The following is a 14769-nucleotide window of genomic DNA, read 5'->3' as shown; positions in this document are numbered from 1 at the left end:
AAATACAGTGAAATGTCAAAAAAAAGAAAAAAGATAAAAATGTGTCTGCATCTCTTAAGAGATTTGTGGTAAAAATCAATGTTTTCTTTGAAATGTTTGCCGTGTGTTTGGTAGTTTGGCCGGATTGCAGCCTCTCCCAGGCCCGTTTTCACGTTTCAACACCTGCTCTGACCGAACGCTAGTCATTTTTTTTTTTTTTTTGCAACAACATTTTTCTGGCCTAAACGACCCCATAGCCGCTCCCACAGATTCCTCATCAGCCACTTATTAAAATGCTTCACCTCCTAATTGCCTCATCAGAGGCACACCCGAACTGCCGGAGCGGAAAGGTGCTGAGAGTGACATTATTAACTCTGCGGGCCCAAATGTCAGGACCGTCATTAAACGGACCTGTTTGTGAGACACTAAATTTACGACAAAACAAGGATTTTGGAGCTGGTGAAGTGATTATATTACACTACGCTAAGCTTTTCTACTTCCCCTTGCTCCTTGGCTGAAGAAAAGACTGTCAGCAGCGTCAGCTATTTCGGTCCGCCCGGTTGTTACCAAGCAGTTTTCGATGCTCTAAACCACCGTCAGCTGTCAGATCAACACCGGGCTTGTTGGCTGCGCCCTCGCAGCTCCTCATCATCTGGCAATTATTGCAAAGTCATTTCACCGCGGGGCCAATAGAGAACATGTTGGCTCTTATCAGCTCCGCTCCTCTCCCGTGAATCATCAATCGTCAGCAAGCACGATAATGTCTGGAGACCGCTACCTTCCTCGGTAGCGCCTCGTGAAAGGCGGGAATGCAGATGGATTCCGCCAAAAAATATTTATGACGATGCGCCCCGAAATCAAAAGAAAAGTGTGACATGCAGAGACATCCTCCGTCCAAACAGAAGCGACTTCAAGAGAATGTTGGCAGATTTGTTCGGGAAAAGGCAACCGATGGCGGGGAAAGTCGTCGCTGAAGTACTGAAGTAGTTTAATTGGCACCGAGTCAGAAACATGATTGATTATTTAAAAAAAAGAAAATTTGCAGAGTCAGAGTGTTTAAGATTCACTAAGGGGAATGAGCAAAAAGCGGAATATTTTTAGTGTTTTAGGGGATTAAAATTGCTTTGGATTTCATCATCTGCTGCCGAGCTTTCCATCCACCAAGGGTCTGGAAACCTGTGGAAGGCGCCGGAGATCATGAGGGGATACAAGCATTTGTGCGATCGGGGTTTGTCCAAATAGGATTTGCACATTTTCAAGGAAAACAAGAAAGACAATTACCAAACGGTTAGGAACCACTGTTTTACAGTACTTGTTAATAACAATGCACTCAAAGAGTCTGGAGAACCTTGAAAACTGTATCCGTACATTTTCTGCTTCCAAACAATCGACCGGAGTCTGTAGAAATTGTGTCATCGGTTCATCAGTTCATCTATAAAGGGATGAACCATAAAAAGAAAAACGCATTTCAAATTCAAAACTCCTTGAAAATCAGGAATCTGAGCTTCACTTAGACGTTTCAAGTGAATCGACTTCGTGGCAACGTTTTGAAAACGATTTCCATCTTCATGGAAACAGCAACCGCATTGAAAATAGCGTCGTTTTCATGTAGGGCCACTAGTTGGCGCTTTTTTTTTTCCATCAATGAAGAAACACACACATGCATGCAGAGATCAACGCACTACAAACATTAACAATGGGGGAACATTGACATTGTCGTGGACAGACCACCAAGTTGGATAATTATTACGGTGTCAAAATAAAACTGCCAAGTCCCAAGAGAGTATGGACTGTAGTCATGACACCACGGAGAAAACACGGCTGGTATTGTCACTCTACTTGCTCACTATTTACTACGGCCGTGGTACGCATGTGCAGGCGCAGTAGCAGCATTTTTTCGAACAATTCCACCTTTGGAAGCCGCTTTCAGGAACTTGCATTTTTAGCTCCGTTGTCGTGTAGACGGACACCCACAGCGTCGCAAATGTTTTCCGTTTTCACTTTAAAGTGTTGTATAAACGAAGCCTTAGAAGAGAAAGTCCCAAACGGCAGCATCGGAGGCCGAATCACAAGAGGCAATCAGATCCTGATCAGGTCACAACATCATCAGTCTGTGGCGAAGGAATCCACGTGCTGGTTTCCTCAGTTCACTGTTAATAGTGAAACTAAACATGCTGCCGTCTCGTTGAAATGACCCTACCCCATGTAGTTCTAAGGTTTAAAGGATATTTACTTGGGCGTTGTGTATTTTACTGTTTCCACTATGACTCTCTGTTTGTTTTGTCGTCAGCAAGTTAGAATCCGCCAGCATGAAACGGTTTCCTCCACTTATCTGTGCTGATGGTGAACATGATGTTCTCTCACTCAGGATTTGATTTTGCTTCAGCTCCGCCTTCAGTGTGATGTTTAACTCCTGTCGTTCACCTTAAGGTGGCACCCCGGGGTGAGCGACCGATCGGCTCACTGATTGATCCGACTGTCGCTGCCGTTACTGCATCTGAACGCCCTCGGGTCATTTTCTCATGGTTTTCTTTTTTGTTTTTGGTTTGTTTAGTTTTTTGTTTTCTCCTCCTGAGCCGTCAGGTGTTCAAATGGCTGTCCCGGCTGACGGCTCTCTTCCTCCCACCAACGGGCAGATGCAACCCAAGCGGGGGTCAAGTCTCATTTTAGGGGCAATTAGGCACTCAGACGTCTGTTTCAGCACATTGTCAGAGCGAGTCGTGATCCTCTACCCACCCACCATTCAGCCCACCTGTCCAAGTTATAATGGTTTAAAAAAAAAAAAAAAAAACTCCTGAAAATGTAAAGACACATGATATATTGACAGACCTTGTTTTTAAAGTGATGTGATTTTAATTCTGCCGTTATTGTGGCTTCATGCAGGAAAGTAATGATGTTACTGTAATGATGCAGCTTCTTTGACACTTCAATGTGCTGAGCTCGTGGAAATAATGCCGCAAGATTCTTTTTTTTTTTTTTTTTTTTTAGTCTGCAGTTTTTGCCATTAAATGTGAAATCTGACAATGTCGAAAGGAAAAACAATGGGCGACAGCAGAGGGAAAGGGAGAAGTCAATTCGTTTTGAGACGTTTCTCACAATAACTTGCTCGCTTCTATCAAGTGTTTTTCTGCTTGTTCTTTGACCACATTTGGTAGATGAATAATTATGAATAATGTTCAGACATTTAGACAAAGTGTATTAATGATGTGTTCTTGCTTCACTCCCATTGGCTTCAACTGTGTGTTTTTTTTATTTTTTTTCCTGAGGCATTATTAAGTTATCTGCTAATGTTGTGGCCACAGAGAGCTTAAGGTAGAATAACCTACGTGGCGTCGTTCAAACATTTAAAATCAAATGTCCAGAGCGATTCTTATCTACCTCTTTAGGGAAAGACGATACTAATGAGACGAGAAAGTCACAAAACTACCAACAAAAGTAAAGTTTGAATCAAGGTTTGGTGTTTGGTGTTTTTCAGGCTCTGATTTTCTACAAGTTCTTCCCAGTCAGAGTTTTTGAATGCGGAGCAAAGTCCCATTCACACAATGTTCTCATGTGAAAACAGAAAACGTCTGTTGCATGTCTGGTGTCCGTTTAAAAGACAACGGTGCTCGTTTTTTAAAAAAAAAAAAAACGGCTCCCATGGTGGAACTTTTTTTTTTTTTTTTTCTCTTTCGCCCTTGTCCTGTTCGGCAGCTTGGGCCAACAATATAATGTGATTGAGAGCCTTCGGAGTCAGAACAGTTTTTGGTCTTGCAACAGGGAGAGACCTGGAGTCTCCTCCTGTTGCCTTCTCCGTCAGAAGATGGCATGGCTGCCGTACACGACCGGGGGGGAACGCTCAAAGAGAGAGAGAAGAGAAAAGAGAGAAAAAGGTTGAGGGAGGAGGGGGGAGGGGGGAGGGGGATAACATACAATATCCTTGTTGTGCTACATATATTATTTGCAGTTATCACACTGATCCAAATATTTTTCAACTGTTTTTGGATTAAACCAGCCTGAGCTGCTCTATCTAGACAGTAAAATGATTTCTTAGATTAACCAGCCTGAGCAGCTCTATCTAGACAGCAACGTGAAGCAGGAACATGAATTAACAAAGAGGCGACAACAAAAGAGGAACATGACCTCCAAAGTTTGAGCAAATGATGATAGAGAACAAGCAACTTCAGAAGCACCTTTCGTGAGGAGTGGAAGTGTGTGTGTGTGTGTGTGTGTGTGTGTGTGTGTGTGTGTGTGTGTGTGTGTGTGCGTGTGCGTGTGGTTTGTCCACTGGGTGGGACCGGAACTGCTGTGGGGGGACCCGTGGCGAGACCCCGGGGTCCGAGGCCATCGGGCCCGGACACCGCCACCCCGGCAGACGGAAGCCCCCCAGGCCCGGGGAGACCCCAGCGAACCACCCCAGAGAGCCACGTCCCCGCCCAAAAAGCACCCGACGGAGAATGCAGAGAGGAATCCCCCCCAGGCAAGAGGGGCCCACAAGAGAAGGATAAAGGGCACAGGGCCCCAGGCCCCGACCCATGCCGCCAAGCCGAGAAAAGGCCGGAGCAGGGCCCCCGGGCCGAGCGGGTAGAGAGCCCCCCCAACCCCGGCGGCGAGTCCCGCCGCACCCCCGGGAACAGGCCCACCCACCGCCCCCCCCAACCCGGCAAGGCAGAGACGGCCCCAGCCGCCGCGCCCCGCCCCCAGACCCAGGAAAGCGAAGGCCGGCGCAGGCCCCGGACGGAGGACAGTCAACTCTACACCCCCAGGAGCCTCATATCCCACCCGCCCCATGACCCTCCCCCCCGGTTTTAATTGAAATACCCAACCCCTGACCCACCCCCCACAGACACCCACCCCTGACGCAGACGCAGACGCAGACGCACACACACACACACACACACACACACACACACACACACACTCGGGATGGTGGGGGAGTGATGACTCTCGCCCCCCCAGGCCGCCGGCCGGGCCCCCACCCGGCCACCGCGGTGTCCCAACCTCCACTAATCCAACAGCAAATGGAGAAGGAGCACCGCGCCCCAGCCCCCCCACGAGCGCCATGCCTGAGGGAGCGCGCCCCCCGCATCCCAGCCGCACTCACCCCGGGCTGGGGCGGGACCCCAGCGGGAGGTGCTGGGGGGAGCCACGTCTCCCGCCCTTCCCCTGCCCTATATGTGTGTTGGATGTATGTAAGGGTGTGTCTTTGTGTTTTGAAGAGGTGGATGCAATGTGTGTGTCTATGGAGCGGTTTAAAATTGGGGGGTAGCGGGGCCCGGGCGTTCTACCGCTGACAAGCGGCAGAACCCCGAAAACGGCTTACCCCCTCAAGACCCTGCGTGACTAAGTGTGGTTAAAATTGTGGGTGGTGCAAAGTCGGGGGAGGACCCAGACCGCAGTTAAGTAGCCCGGACCCCCCACCTAGGCACCGCCCCACTGTTCCCTATTGTGGAGTAATATAAGGTGAGGTAAGGCAGGGAGGGTTCTGAGGGAGGGGGTCCCCCCGTCGCTAGGACCTTGGCCCAGCTGGACCCCCCGCGCTGCCCCACCCCACCCCCGAGCGGCCGGCCTAGGACCCGGTGAGCCACACCCCCCCCAACAAGGCGCCGTAAGGGGACCCGGGCGGGGAGCCCCCACCCCACCCAACGGCCAGACAGCAGAGTCTGAGACCCGCAGGGCCCAGTGCGAGCCCAGCCGGAGGCCAGTGGTCAGGGCACCCCCCCTCATTCGCCCGATGGTGGAACTTTTTGAAAATGCTCAGATTCCATTGGAATGGGGGAGAAATGCAACCTCTCTGAAACGTTGCTGCTGCGCCTGTAGTAAATAGTTAATAATATTAGTTAATATCCTCCAAGATGGACAACGACAGTGTTTTCCTCCTGAGTGTCATGACTCCCAGTCATGTTCTCCTGGGACTTGGTGGTTTTGTCGTTGAGTCACGGTAGTAACGATCCATCTTGGCCGTCTGTTCGTATGAATGTCCGTGTTGTCATTGTTAATGTCTATAGTGTGTTGTCCTCTGCATGCATGTGTGTGGTTTCAGTACAAAAACAAACAGCAGCACCCGCTAGTGGCCCTATGTGCCAAGTACACAGACGTCCCCTTCATTGTATAGAAGTATTTTCCTATTAAATGAGAAAGTCTGCACATCTTGGATCATTTAATTTCAAATCCATCGTGGTGATCATCCCTGCTGAAATATGAAAATAACATCAATGTGCAAATATTGATGTAATTCCCTGTATATAGCTGTTGTCTCTTTTAGCTTCAAGCAACGGGACGTTTTATTGGATACTCGAGGGTTCCCGCCGTCTCTGGTATCGGCAGTGACGAGAGCTTTAATCAAAGCGTTACTTTAATCTTGGCTTCTTGCTAATCATGTTGTTTGTATGCATGTGTGCCGCCGGACCGGTTTCTCCGGCTGCTGCCAGCCTCCGCTGACAGCCTCCTCATTACAGCAGGAGCTATTTTTAGCCCAACATCATTCAAATGCAGTCCCAGGCCGGGAGGGGCGGGGGGGGGGTTGACTGGAGAGAGAAACAGAAATGAACGATGGAGGAGGGACTCAGGGGTCGGCTCCGGTGTGAAAAAGGAAATCAGGGGACACAAGCACAGTTTGACAGTGTCGCCCAGACAATCAGTGTTTCTGGAGAGGATCACGCCGAGTCCATTAGCACCACACAGGCAGCGGCAGGAACACACAGCGCCACGTTACACAGCAGTTTTGGGACTCGGCGGGGGGGGGGGGGCGGGAAATATGTTGAAGAGATTTAATTTATGTCTTCCAAGATGCATCAATACCAAAGGCATTACCTACCCATCAATAAAAGTAACTCCAGTTCCTAATTTAACCGAGTCGCACTGCTTCAGTAAGAATAAAGGTTCTAGAGCAGCGCTGATCGCAGCCCGCAGACAGATTCAACGAGCTCGCTCACCAAGTAGCATCAAATCAGAGCCATACGAGGTTTCAGACGTCCCGTTTGGTTTGGTTTTTATTTATTTATTCATTTTGTTGTTTTAGAAAATGCAATTTCAAGTTTTAAAATTCTCTGAAAATTTCTTTCCTTTTTTTTTTTTTTTTGTGTGTCACATTCAGCCCAATTTCATCTCGACTGAGTCAGACCGGTAAAATAGTACCATAATAACCTTTACACTTAAACTTTAAGGCTTTTTACTTTATTGTGGCGGAGAGTATACGTGATGAAAATGCCTACATTTTCACCAAAACCAAACAATTACCACTGAAAATGGGTAAAGTCTCAACATGAAGCCAATTTTAATGAACCCCGGTGCAAAATTCAGTGAAATGTCCAAAGAAGAGGAAAGACTAAAAACCATGGACCCAACTCCAGCAGCGCACATCTGCCCCCGGTGGAATCGGTGGCTTCCTGCATGGTTACCCGGGAAACATGGTGACCCGTCAGACACGCTCAGAACAGCAGGAAATCAAAACCAGGAGTTACAACATACCTTTCATTTGGACCTCAGTGGAGTTCTGTAACCAAACTAAACAGGAAAATCTTTTACCAAACCCCAGTTAAACAAGCGGAGAGCATATTGTTATGGAGGAAACATTTAAGGAAATTGGATTTCACTGGCCTCTCTGCTGAAGAAGTTGGACAGATTTTAGTCAATCAATTTAAATGAGATTCCTGTCGGTGTGCTGTTCCTTTCATTCTGTCGCCTGCACTGCTCGAGTCGGTCCATTTCCTGTCTGCGTTGCATTACTTCCTGCAGATTCAAAGCGGACTGGCTCCTCAATTTCCTTTTATTATTATTCTTATTAGTAGCAGCAGTACTTGTGTTTATTGTAGCCAATATTCTGAAAGTTGAGTTTTTATGCATTTGTAACATGTAATGATTGATGGTTGTGTATATATAGGTTTCTCCACGCTTGATGCTCACTGCCTCTGAGTTTCATGTTGAAATTTATGTTGTAATTCAAAATTTTAAAGTTTAAAACCATTTTTTGCCCATTGTAATATTGATTTGTGGATGTTGCTACCGAATGAAACATAATCCATTTTAAATAGATAGGACTTGTAGATTATTTAAAAAGTCGTCGGCTCACTATCAATATCGAGCGCCATCTATTTTAACTAAGTCTTCAGTGTGTCAAATGTTACTGATTTTAGACTCGTTTACGCGACAAAGTTTCACGTTATAACGCATTTTTTTTGCGTTTTTGTTTCAGAAAAGTTTCACGTTTACAAGGAAACGAAAGAAACACGGAAAACGGTGTAGTTAGCATGCGGGGTCATGTGTTGGCGCTGTCGGCTGTTTTTGGACTGAAACCACACAGACCTGCACCAAAAGAAAAATCTGCTATAAACATTAGCAATGTGGAGTTGTTGTTGATCCAGATGACTGTCAACTCTAAAACTACCACGTCCCAGGAGAAGATGGCGTCATGACAGTCTGGAGGAAGACTTTGTTGTTATTGTCCATCGACTCGTGCGGGTGGAGACGAACTATTTTACTCCGGCAGTGCTCCACATTCCACCGTCCACCCAGGACTGAGCCCAAGCATTTCCAGAAAGTGTCATTTCTCTCCGTCTCCACGCAGTCGGAGTCGCAGCGTTTTCAAAAAGTTCCTCCCCCGGGAGTCATTCTCCAAACATTTTCAGCGGCTCCGACCACCGTTGTCGTATAAACAGACGCCCAAAATGCCTTTCTCTTGAAATGGCTTGCTGTGTGAGCGCTCCCTCATTGCCTTCCATCCCATTTTGTGAAGATTTTTCTTCCAAATGCAAACATTTTCACACGTCGTCAAGCATCACCGGCGTTTGATCCACTGGTGAGGACGGGCGATGGTCGCAGATGTGATTGGAGAGCGGCTGATCGCTGGGATATCTGCGCATGGATGCGCTCGGTCGGGCCTCCTGACGCCGTTACAAAACACTGGAACGTGGAAGCCTGAGATTATCACTTTTGCAGAACGTGAAAATGTGAACTCAAGCCTGTGCACTTGCAGATAAGTGTGACATCAGCATTACGGCGCTGGGTCTACGATCATCATAATTCTCCCTAATGTTTTCATCTCTCCTTGCTCAGCGTACTGTGCCTCTGCCATTAGCTTGTAATGGGCCAGACGTCTCTCCAGCAGCCTCCTGGTCGCTGCTACTGGGCTGCTCGCCCCCACAAGAGGGGGTCGAGATTGAAAATCATCAAGGAATCAGTGAAATTTGTTCTGGAAAGGCACAGCCAGCACCTCCATCAGCAGTATGTGCAGAGATGATCTATGCTGCATCGGGAGGAAGGCGGGGACCTTGGATGGTCTTTTTTTTTTTTTTTTCTTTTTTTACTTCAGGCCCATCGCCTGAGTCAGCTTGTGCTCCCTCGCCATAAACCGCCACTTTTAATTCCCCCATTATACCCTTCGCCCACTTGGCTGCCTGTCCCGTGCCACCGACACTCACCACTCTATACGCACACACACACACACACACACACACACACACACACACACACACACACACACACACACACACACACACACACACACACACACACACACACACACACACACACACACTGTCACGATGACACACGGCCAGCATATCCCACCTGTACTTCACCCACCCAAACGCCTACACCTTGTTTCAGGATGCGGTGTGTTGATTCTGAATCATCCGTGTGGATCCAACAAACAAAACCTCCCTGCACTTCAGGCTCCGTCACCATTTTGCCTCCATCCCATTACACTGGACAATAGCTGCCCTGCTGCAGTTATTATTGGGCTGTAATGACTTCTCATGCAGCCGTATTAAAAAGAGGCCTGTTATACTGCTGGAATGGTGAGCCGACCTCAATCACACTCTGCTTGGTGTCATTTCACAATTATCTCTTACACAATAATTGGAAATAATCCTTCAATATATTATTAGAGCCATGTAATAACACAAACATATTTATTTCAATTAAATCATTCATGTTTAGTAGGGATGCACTGGTGGCAATTTTTAAAAAGAGCTCACTGTTAATGAGCGTAGCTATCATGATTTAATCACGTGGAGCTTGTAGCACCGCTGGTGTGTGAGCCTGGAACTCTTTAGCATGTAGCATGTAGCATGGCCACGAGTGACATCAGGCTAACTCTTCTGCTCAGTATGTCTGGTGATTAAGTTGCAGGTGGTTTTCAAACTAGCTTTCCGCCTTCTCTTTATTTCTTTCAGAACATAATTTACAGTTTCTATTACTTTAATCATCCTCGTTAATATTAAATCACTTTCAAACCCCAGACATCGCTCATCCTCTCGTCTACCAGCGGGAAACATTGCTGACAGATGAGGTCACATAATACTTGCCCAATAGTACTCGTTGTACTCCGTGCAGCATCAGACCCCTTCTGTATTGGTGCATCCGTGGTGTTTGGTATATTTGTTTACATCCTGGTGGCACCATTCTAGCTTATAGTGGTAAAGTTTGCTAAGTTGACTCAAAGTCACATGAATCTGTCTTTGGAAGCTCTGATTCAACTGGAACGCGCCATTTGTTGATTTCTGATGATAACATGAACGGGACAGAAGAAAATCCCTTCAAGGTTTAATTAGGAAAACGTGGTAAAGCAGTTTGTTTTTGTTCTGCTCTGTACATCTGTAGAACATCTGCAAACACTGCTCACCTTTCTTTGCACCTTCAGAGTTAAAACTACATCCAGAAACTATACTTCACACCTCTGGTTTATTGCAGTGCCTTCCACATCCTTTGAACTCTTGTCATAAATCACCTTTCTTTTACGAAAAAAAAGAAAAAGTGTGAAACCCCCTCGATCTCAATGCACTCCTTCTCTTTGACCTTTTTCAGACTTTGGAAGCCGTGCTTAACTTCAAATACTCCGGGGGAGCTGGAAAAGTGGAGGGCTACTACCGGGAGCTGTCTTTGGGGGTCCACGTTGACGTGGAGCCGTCGGTGTTCTTCACCAGAGTCAGCACCCTCCCTGCTACCAGGTAAGACTCCAAACTCACCTGAATTCTTTAAGCTATTCCTGTTTTTTTTAAACTTTGGAAAGTTAGCTGGAGAGTGCAATACTTCTGAAATGCTCCTCTGTCCGTCTCTGTGTAAACAGGGAAAATGTGACTTTTCCAGTGGTACTTCACATGCGCGCGAGGGTTGTAGAATTGCAGAGTGCTGTTTGTGGTGAACTCCTTCGATAACGTACACTGGATCACATGTGAACACACATTTTTTATTTTTTTTTTACAAACACCAGATCCTGAGTGGGCCAATACATTAAAGGAGGACAGTTTGACTTTGGGTCGTCACCAAAAGAATTAGAACGTGGACAGAAATGGCTGAAATGGTTTTTCTCCCCAGGGGGGTGGGCATCACTCTTTGTGAGAGAGTAAGGAATTCAGCCATCGAGGAGAGACATAATGGAGCTTTTACTCCTCCACATTGAGAGGAGTCAGTTGAGCTGTTCACCTGATTTGTATTAGGTTTACCAGGAATGTTCAAGTGGGAGGCATCATGGAGGTCAGCCCCGGACCCACCAGATTGATTATGTATTGATGTGACAAGTGTAAATGTTGTATAAATGAGGATTATACCATTGATTTGGTCTGGGAACAACTTGGGGTTCCCTCAGAAGAGTTGGAGGAAGTTTCGGGCGACATCTGAGACGTTTGGGTTTGTTTGCTCTCTATACCGACACCTCGACCTCATACGGACTAACCAAGAAAGAAGGACGGATGAAGACAGCTTGAAGAAGCTTGAATGTTTCCATCATACTCTTCTCTTGTACCTGCGCCAACTAGTGGCCTATTATGGACACGCCGCCTTCTGAACGCGAAGCTTTTCTGAAATGAAAAAGTCAAAATGGCACCAGTCATTCCTTGTGTAAACAACTGCTGAGTCACCCAGTAGAACCTTCCAAGTAGGTTGTGATGTGAATAGAAATAGAATGATAATCTTTATGATTGCCATTTTATGGCAGCAAGACATGTTATAAAAAGTTGGGGTACGGCTGTTTTTTCTCAGTGTTGCATCTTCTTGTAACCACAGTCTGGGAGGTTGGGTGACCAGCTGCTGAGATATTTGAAGAGAAATGAAGTTGAATTCTTGTCTGATGCTGGATTCCTGCTGCTGAACATTCCTGGATCTTCGGTGTCAGTTTTCTTTTCTTGCTCCGACTGACAAAGATGCGGAAAGTTTACAAGTCGGACTCTTCTGTGTGGAGCCCGGCTGCCGTAATGCGGTTGGGCTGCAGGTTTTGCGTTGTCTACTTGAACTATGCAAGGCGTTTGCTGAATAAAGCTGAATGACGCTTTGTCTGGATGGGAGCAGACATCAAAACCTCTCTGTACTCTCGTCTACACCGGATGTGTGCGCTGCTTCGGCCACTGTGTGAGCACCGCCAGACATGCTGGGATTCTTATTGTTCATACGACCCGTCCAGGGTGTGTCCTGCCTTCGCCCAGAGGAAGCTCTTGCACCCCACGACCCTGCATGGGTTTATGTGTGGGGATAACAAGCCGGATCCTCCCTCTCTTCATTCGTCTGCATGCCACGGCGTCGCTCCTTTTTCATGTCTGATTCATCTTTCCAGAGATCAGTTTTTCATTTTGCCTCAATCCATTTCAAATAAGCTTTGAGAAGACCGCAGTGTCTTTTTGATCCTGACCACCGCTTCTTCTTCGCATAATGCAGATTCAACTTGCATTTGTGGATTGCAGGAATAATGTGTCCACAGGCAGTGTTGGCTGGAAGTGTTTCTGAGCTCATGCGGTGGTTTCTTGCACGCTCTTAATAGACCGCTGCCTGAAGGCGAAAAAGTTTCGCTTTGGGTGTCCGTTTCCACAACAATGAAGCTCAACTTCTTGCAATGGGCTTCCAAGTTGGAACTTTTTGAAAACGCTCCGAATCCGTCTCTGTGGGTACGGGGAACAACAAAAGCTTTCTGAAATGCTGCTACTTTGCGCCACGGCTGCAGTAAGTAGTTCCTCTGCACATGCTCAGTAGATGAACAATAACGACAACGTTTTCCTCTAGAGTGTCATGACTCCCAGCCCATATTCTCCTGGGACTTGGTAGTTTTATTTTGACAGTCACCGGAATAACAATCCAACTTGAGCATTCTTCCAAACGAATTTCCGTGTTGATGTTCATTTCACATTGCTCCCTGCGCACATGTGTATGTTTTCATTACAATAACAAACAGCACCTACTAGTGGCCCAACATCAGAACGACGGTGTTGTCACAGTTTCTGCCATTTCTGTGTGAACGGACCACGTTTTCAAAACAGTGCCGTGTAAAGGTGAAACTGTTCTGAAACGAAAATGCAGTGATGATGCGTTTTCACTTGAAACATCTTTAAAATGATTCCTGAGATCTGAAATGTACAAAAGAAAATCCTCTCAATGGGTTGTAAATTTTACTTACAGGAACATTGTTCTGACACAGTTTTAGATCTCATAGCCACATTTTTTACAGATTGTTAAACCTCTGCCCATTTTCTTTTTTTTTAAACTTCTCACAGATTTTCCTGCTCTAAAGATTTGGAGATTTGCAAAAGCTTTCTGTTTTAGTCGCTCATCGATTTCTCAACATGAAAAATCATCCCAACATTTTTGAAACTTGCCTAATATGTACGACTCCCACCAGGGGACGCAATACATGCATGATCTGTTTTCCCAGTTTTCAACACTTACGCTTACTTGTATTAAGAAGTTTATTTGTAGTTGGCTGCAGAAAAATCAAAACAACCAAACACTCGTCCACCCCCACAATGGAGGTTTTCTGGGTAAAAAAAAAAAAAAAGAAAAGTGTTGATTGGCTTCACGATTTGTCCTTCAGGCACTTTCCTCAGTCACTCATTGATATTTTATAAGTCTTTCTCGCCAATATGGATGAACTGCTCTGCATTTTTTTTCGATACTCCTGATCCAATGTGTAGTCTTTGCACCAAGGTACCAAAGGCGTTTATTTCATCATTTAAGCCCTTGTCAATGTCGGATGAATAAAACAATGCTTCAGCACCGGCAGTTCCAGCGAAGAATAATCCACCTCATGGTTCTTCTTCTCCCCACTAATAAATGCTAAGAAAACTCGGTTCTGAGATTTCATTTTGCCTCACATACAAGACTTTTATTCCCTCCTGATTTTTTCTTTTTTAATTTTTTTGGATGGGTATCAGCCCACTGTGACATTATTACTGGCCACATAAAGAAGCCATAGAATGATATCGTCACTGGCAGGTCACTCATTCACTCATTCTTCCCTCACCCACACACACACACACATCTCGTCTTCCGCACTCGCTTCACTCCTGCTCCCCCCCCCCCCCCCCCCCGACTGGAAAAAGCTCTGGAGACAGATCGAGGCAGAGTAATGGCCACTTGAAGTGAATCATTAGCTGTAATAATATCTGCAGTTTAAGCCATCCATCTCGGCCGGGCGCTGATAGATACGCCGCTCTGGCTGCTATACCATCACGCTGTCATCATAACCACCCCCCCCACCCCCCCCGCCCTCTACCTCCCGCCCCCATCTGCACCGCCGCCGCACCCTGACGTACAGTACCCAAAAGCTCAACCACAGATGTGCTGAAAATTGAAAGCTTTAGAGGTTTAAGGCTGCAGAAAGCCTGCAAAAAAGCTTTAAAGTCAAATAAGTGTTATTGTCGGAGCTCAGTATCAGATTTAGTAACTCAATAGACTTTACAGGCCCTCCTCATCGGGGTCCTTGACCCTCGCTGGTCTGTCTGAGAAGGAGCTGCTCAAAATCCTGATCAGAAAAGCAAAGAGATAAACTCCCCCCGGCTGAGAGGCCGGTCTCCATCATACTCCACGAACAAAATGAATGAATCGTTC

At 46.4% G+C, this 14769-nt stretch overlaps 1 protein-coding gene across 1 annotated transcript in view; it reads left to right on the top strand.

Annotated features, from left to right (window-relative positions):
* trappc9 (trafficking protein particle complex subunit 9) overlaps positions 1-14769 on the top strand; it is a 272998-nt gene that overhangs the window by 129546 nt on the left and 128683 nt on the right. The window contains exon 18 of the mRNA XM_080485031.1: positions 10765-10907. Coding sequence (XP_080341157.1) covers positions 10765-10907 — 143 coding nt within the window. The remainder of the gene's footprint in view (positions 1-10764; positions 10908-14769) is intronic.

Source organism: Lipophrys pholis, assembly GCF_963383615.2.
Source record: "Lipophrys pholis genome assembly, chromosome: 17".
Taxonomy (NCBI): Eukaryota; Metazoa; Chordata; class Actinopteri; order Blenniiformes; family Blenniidae; genus Lipophrys; species Lipophrys pholis.
The sequence above is the reverse complement of the archived record's forward strand: the minus strand, read 5'-3'. Positions and strand labels throughout refer to the sequence as shown.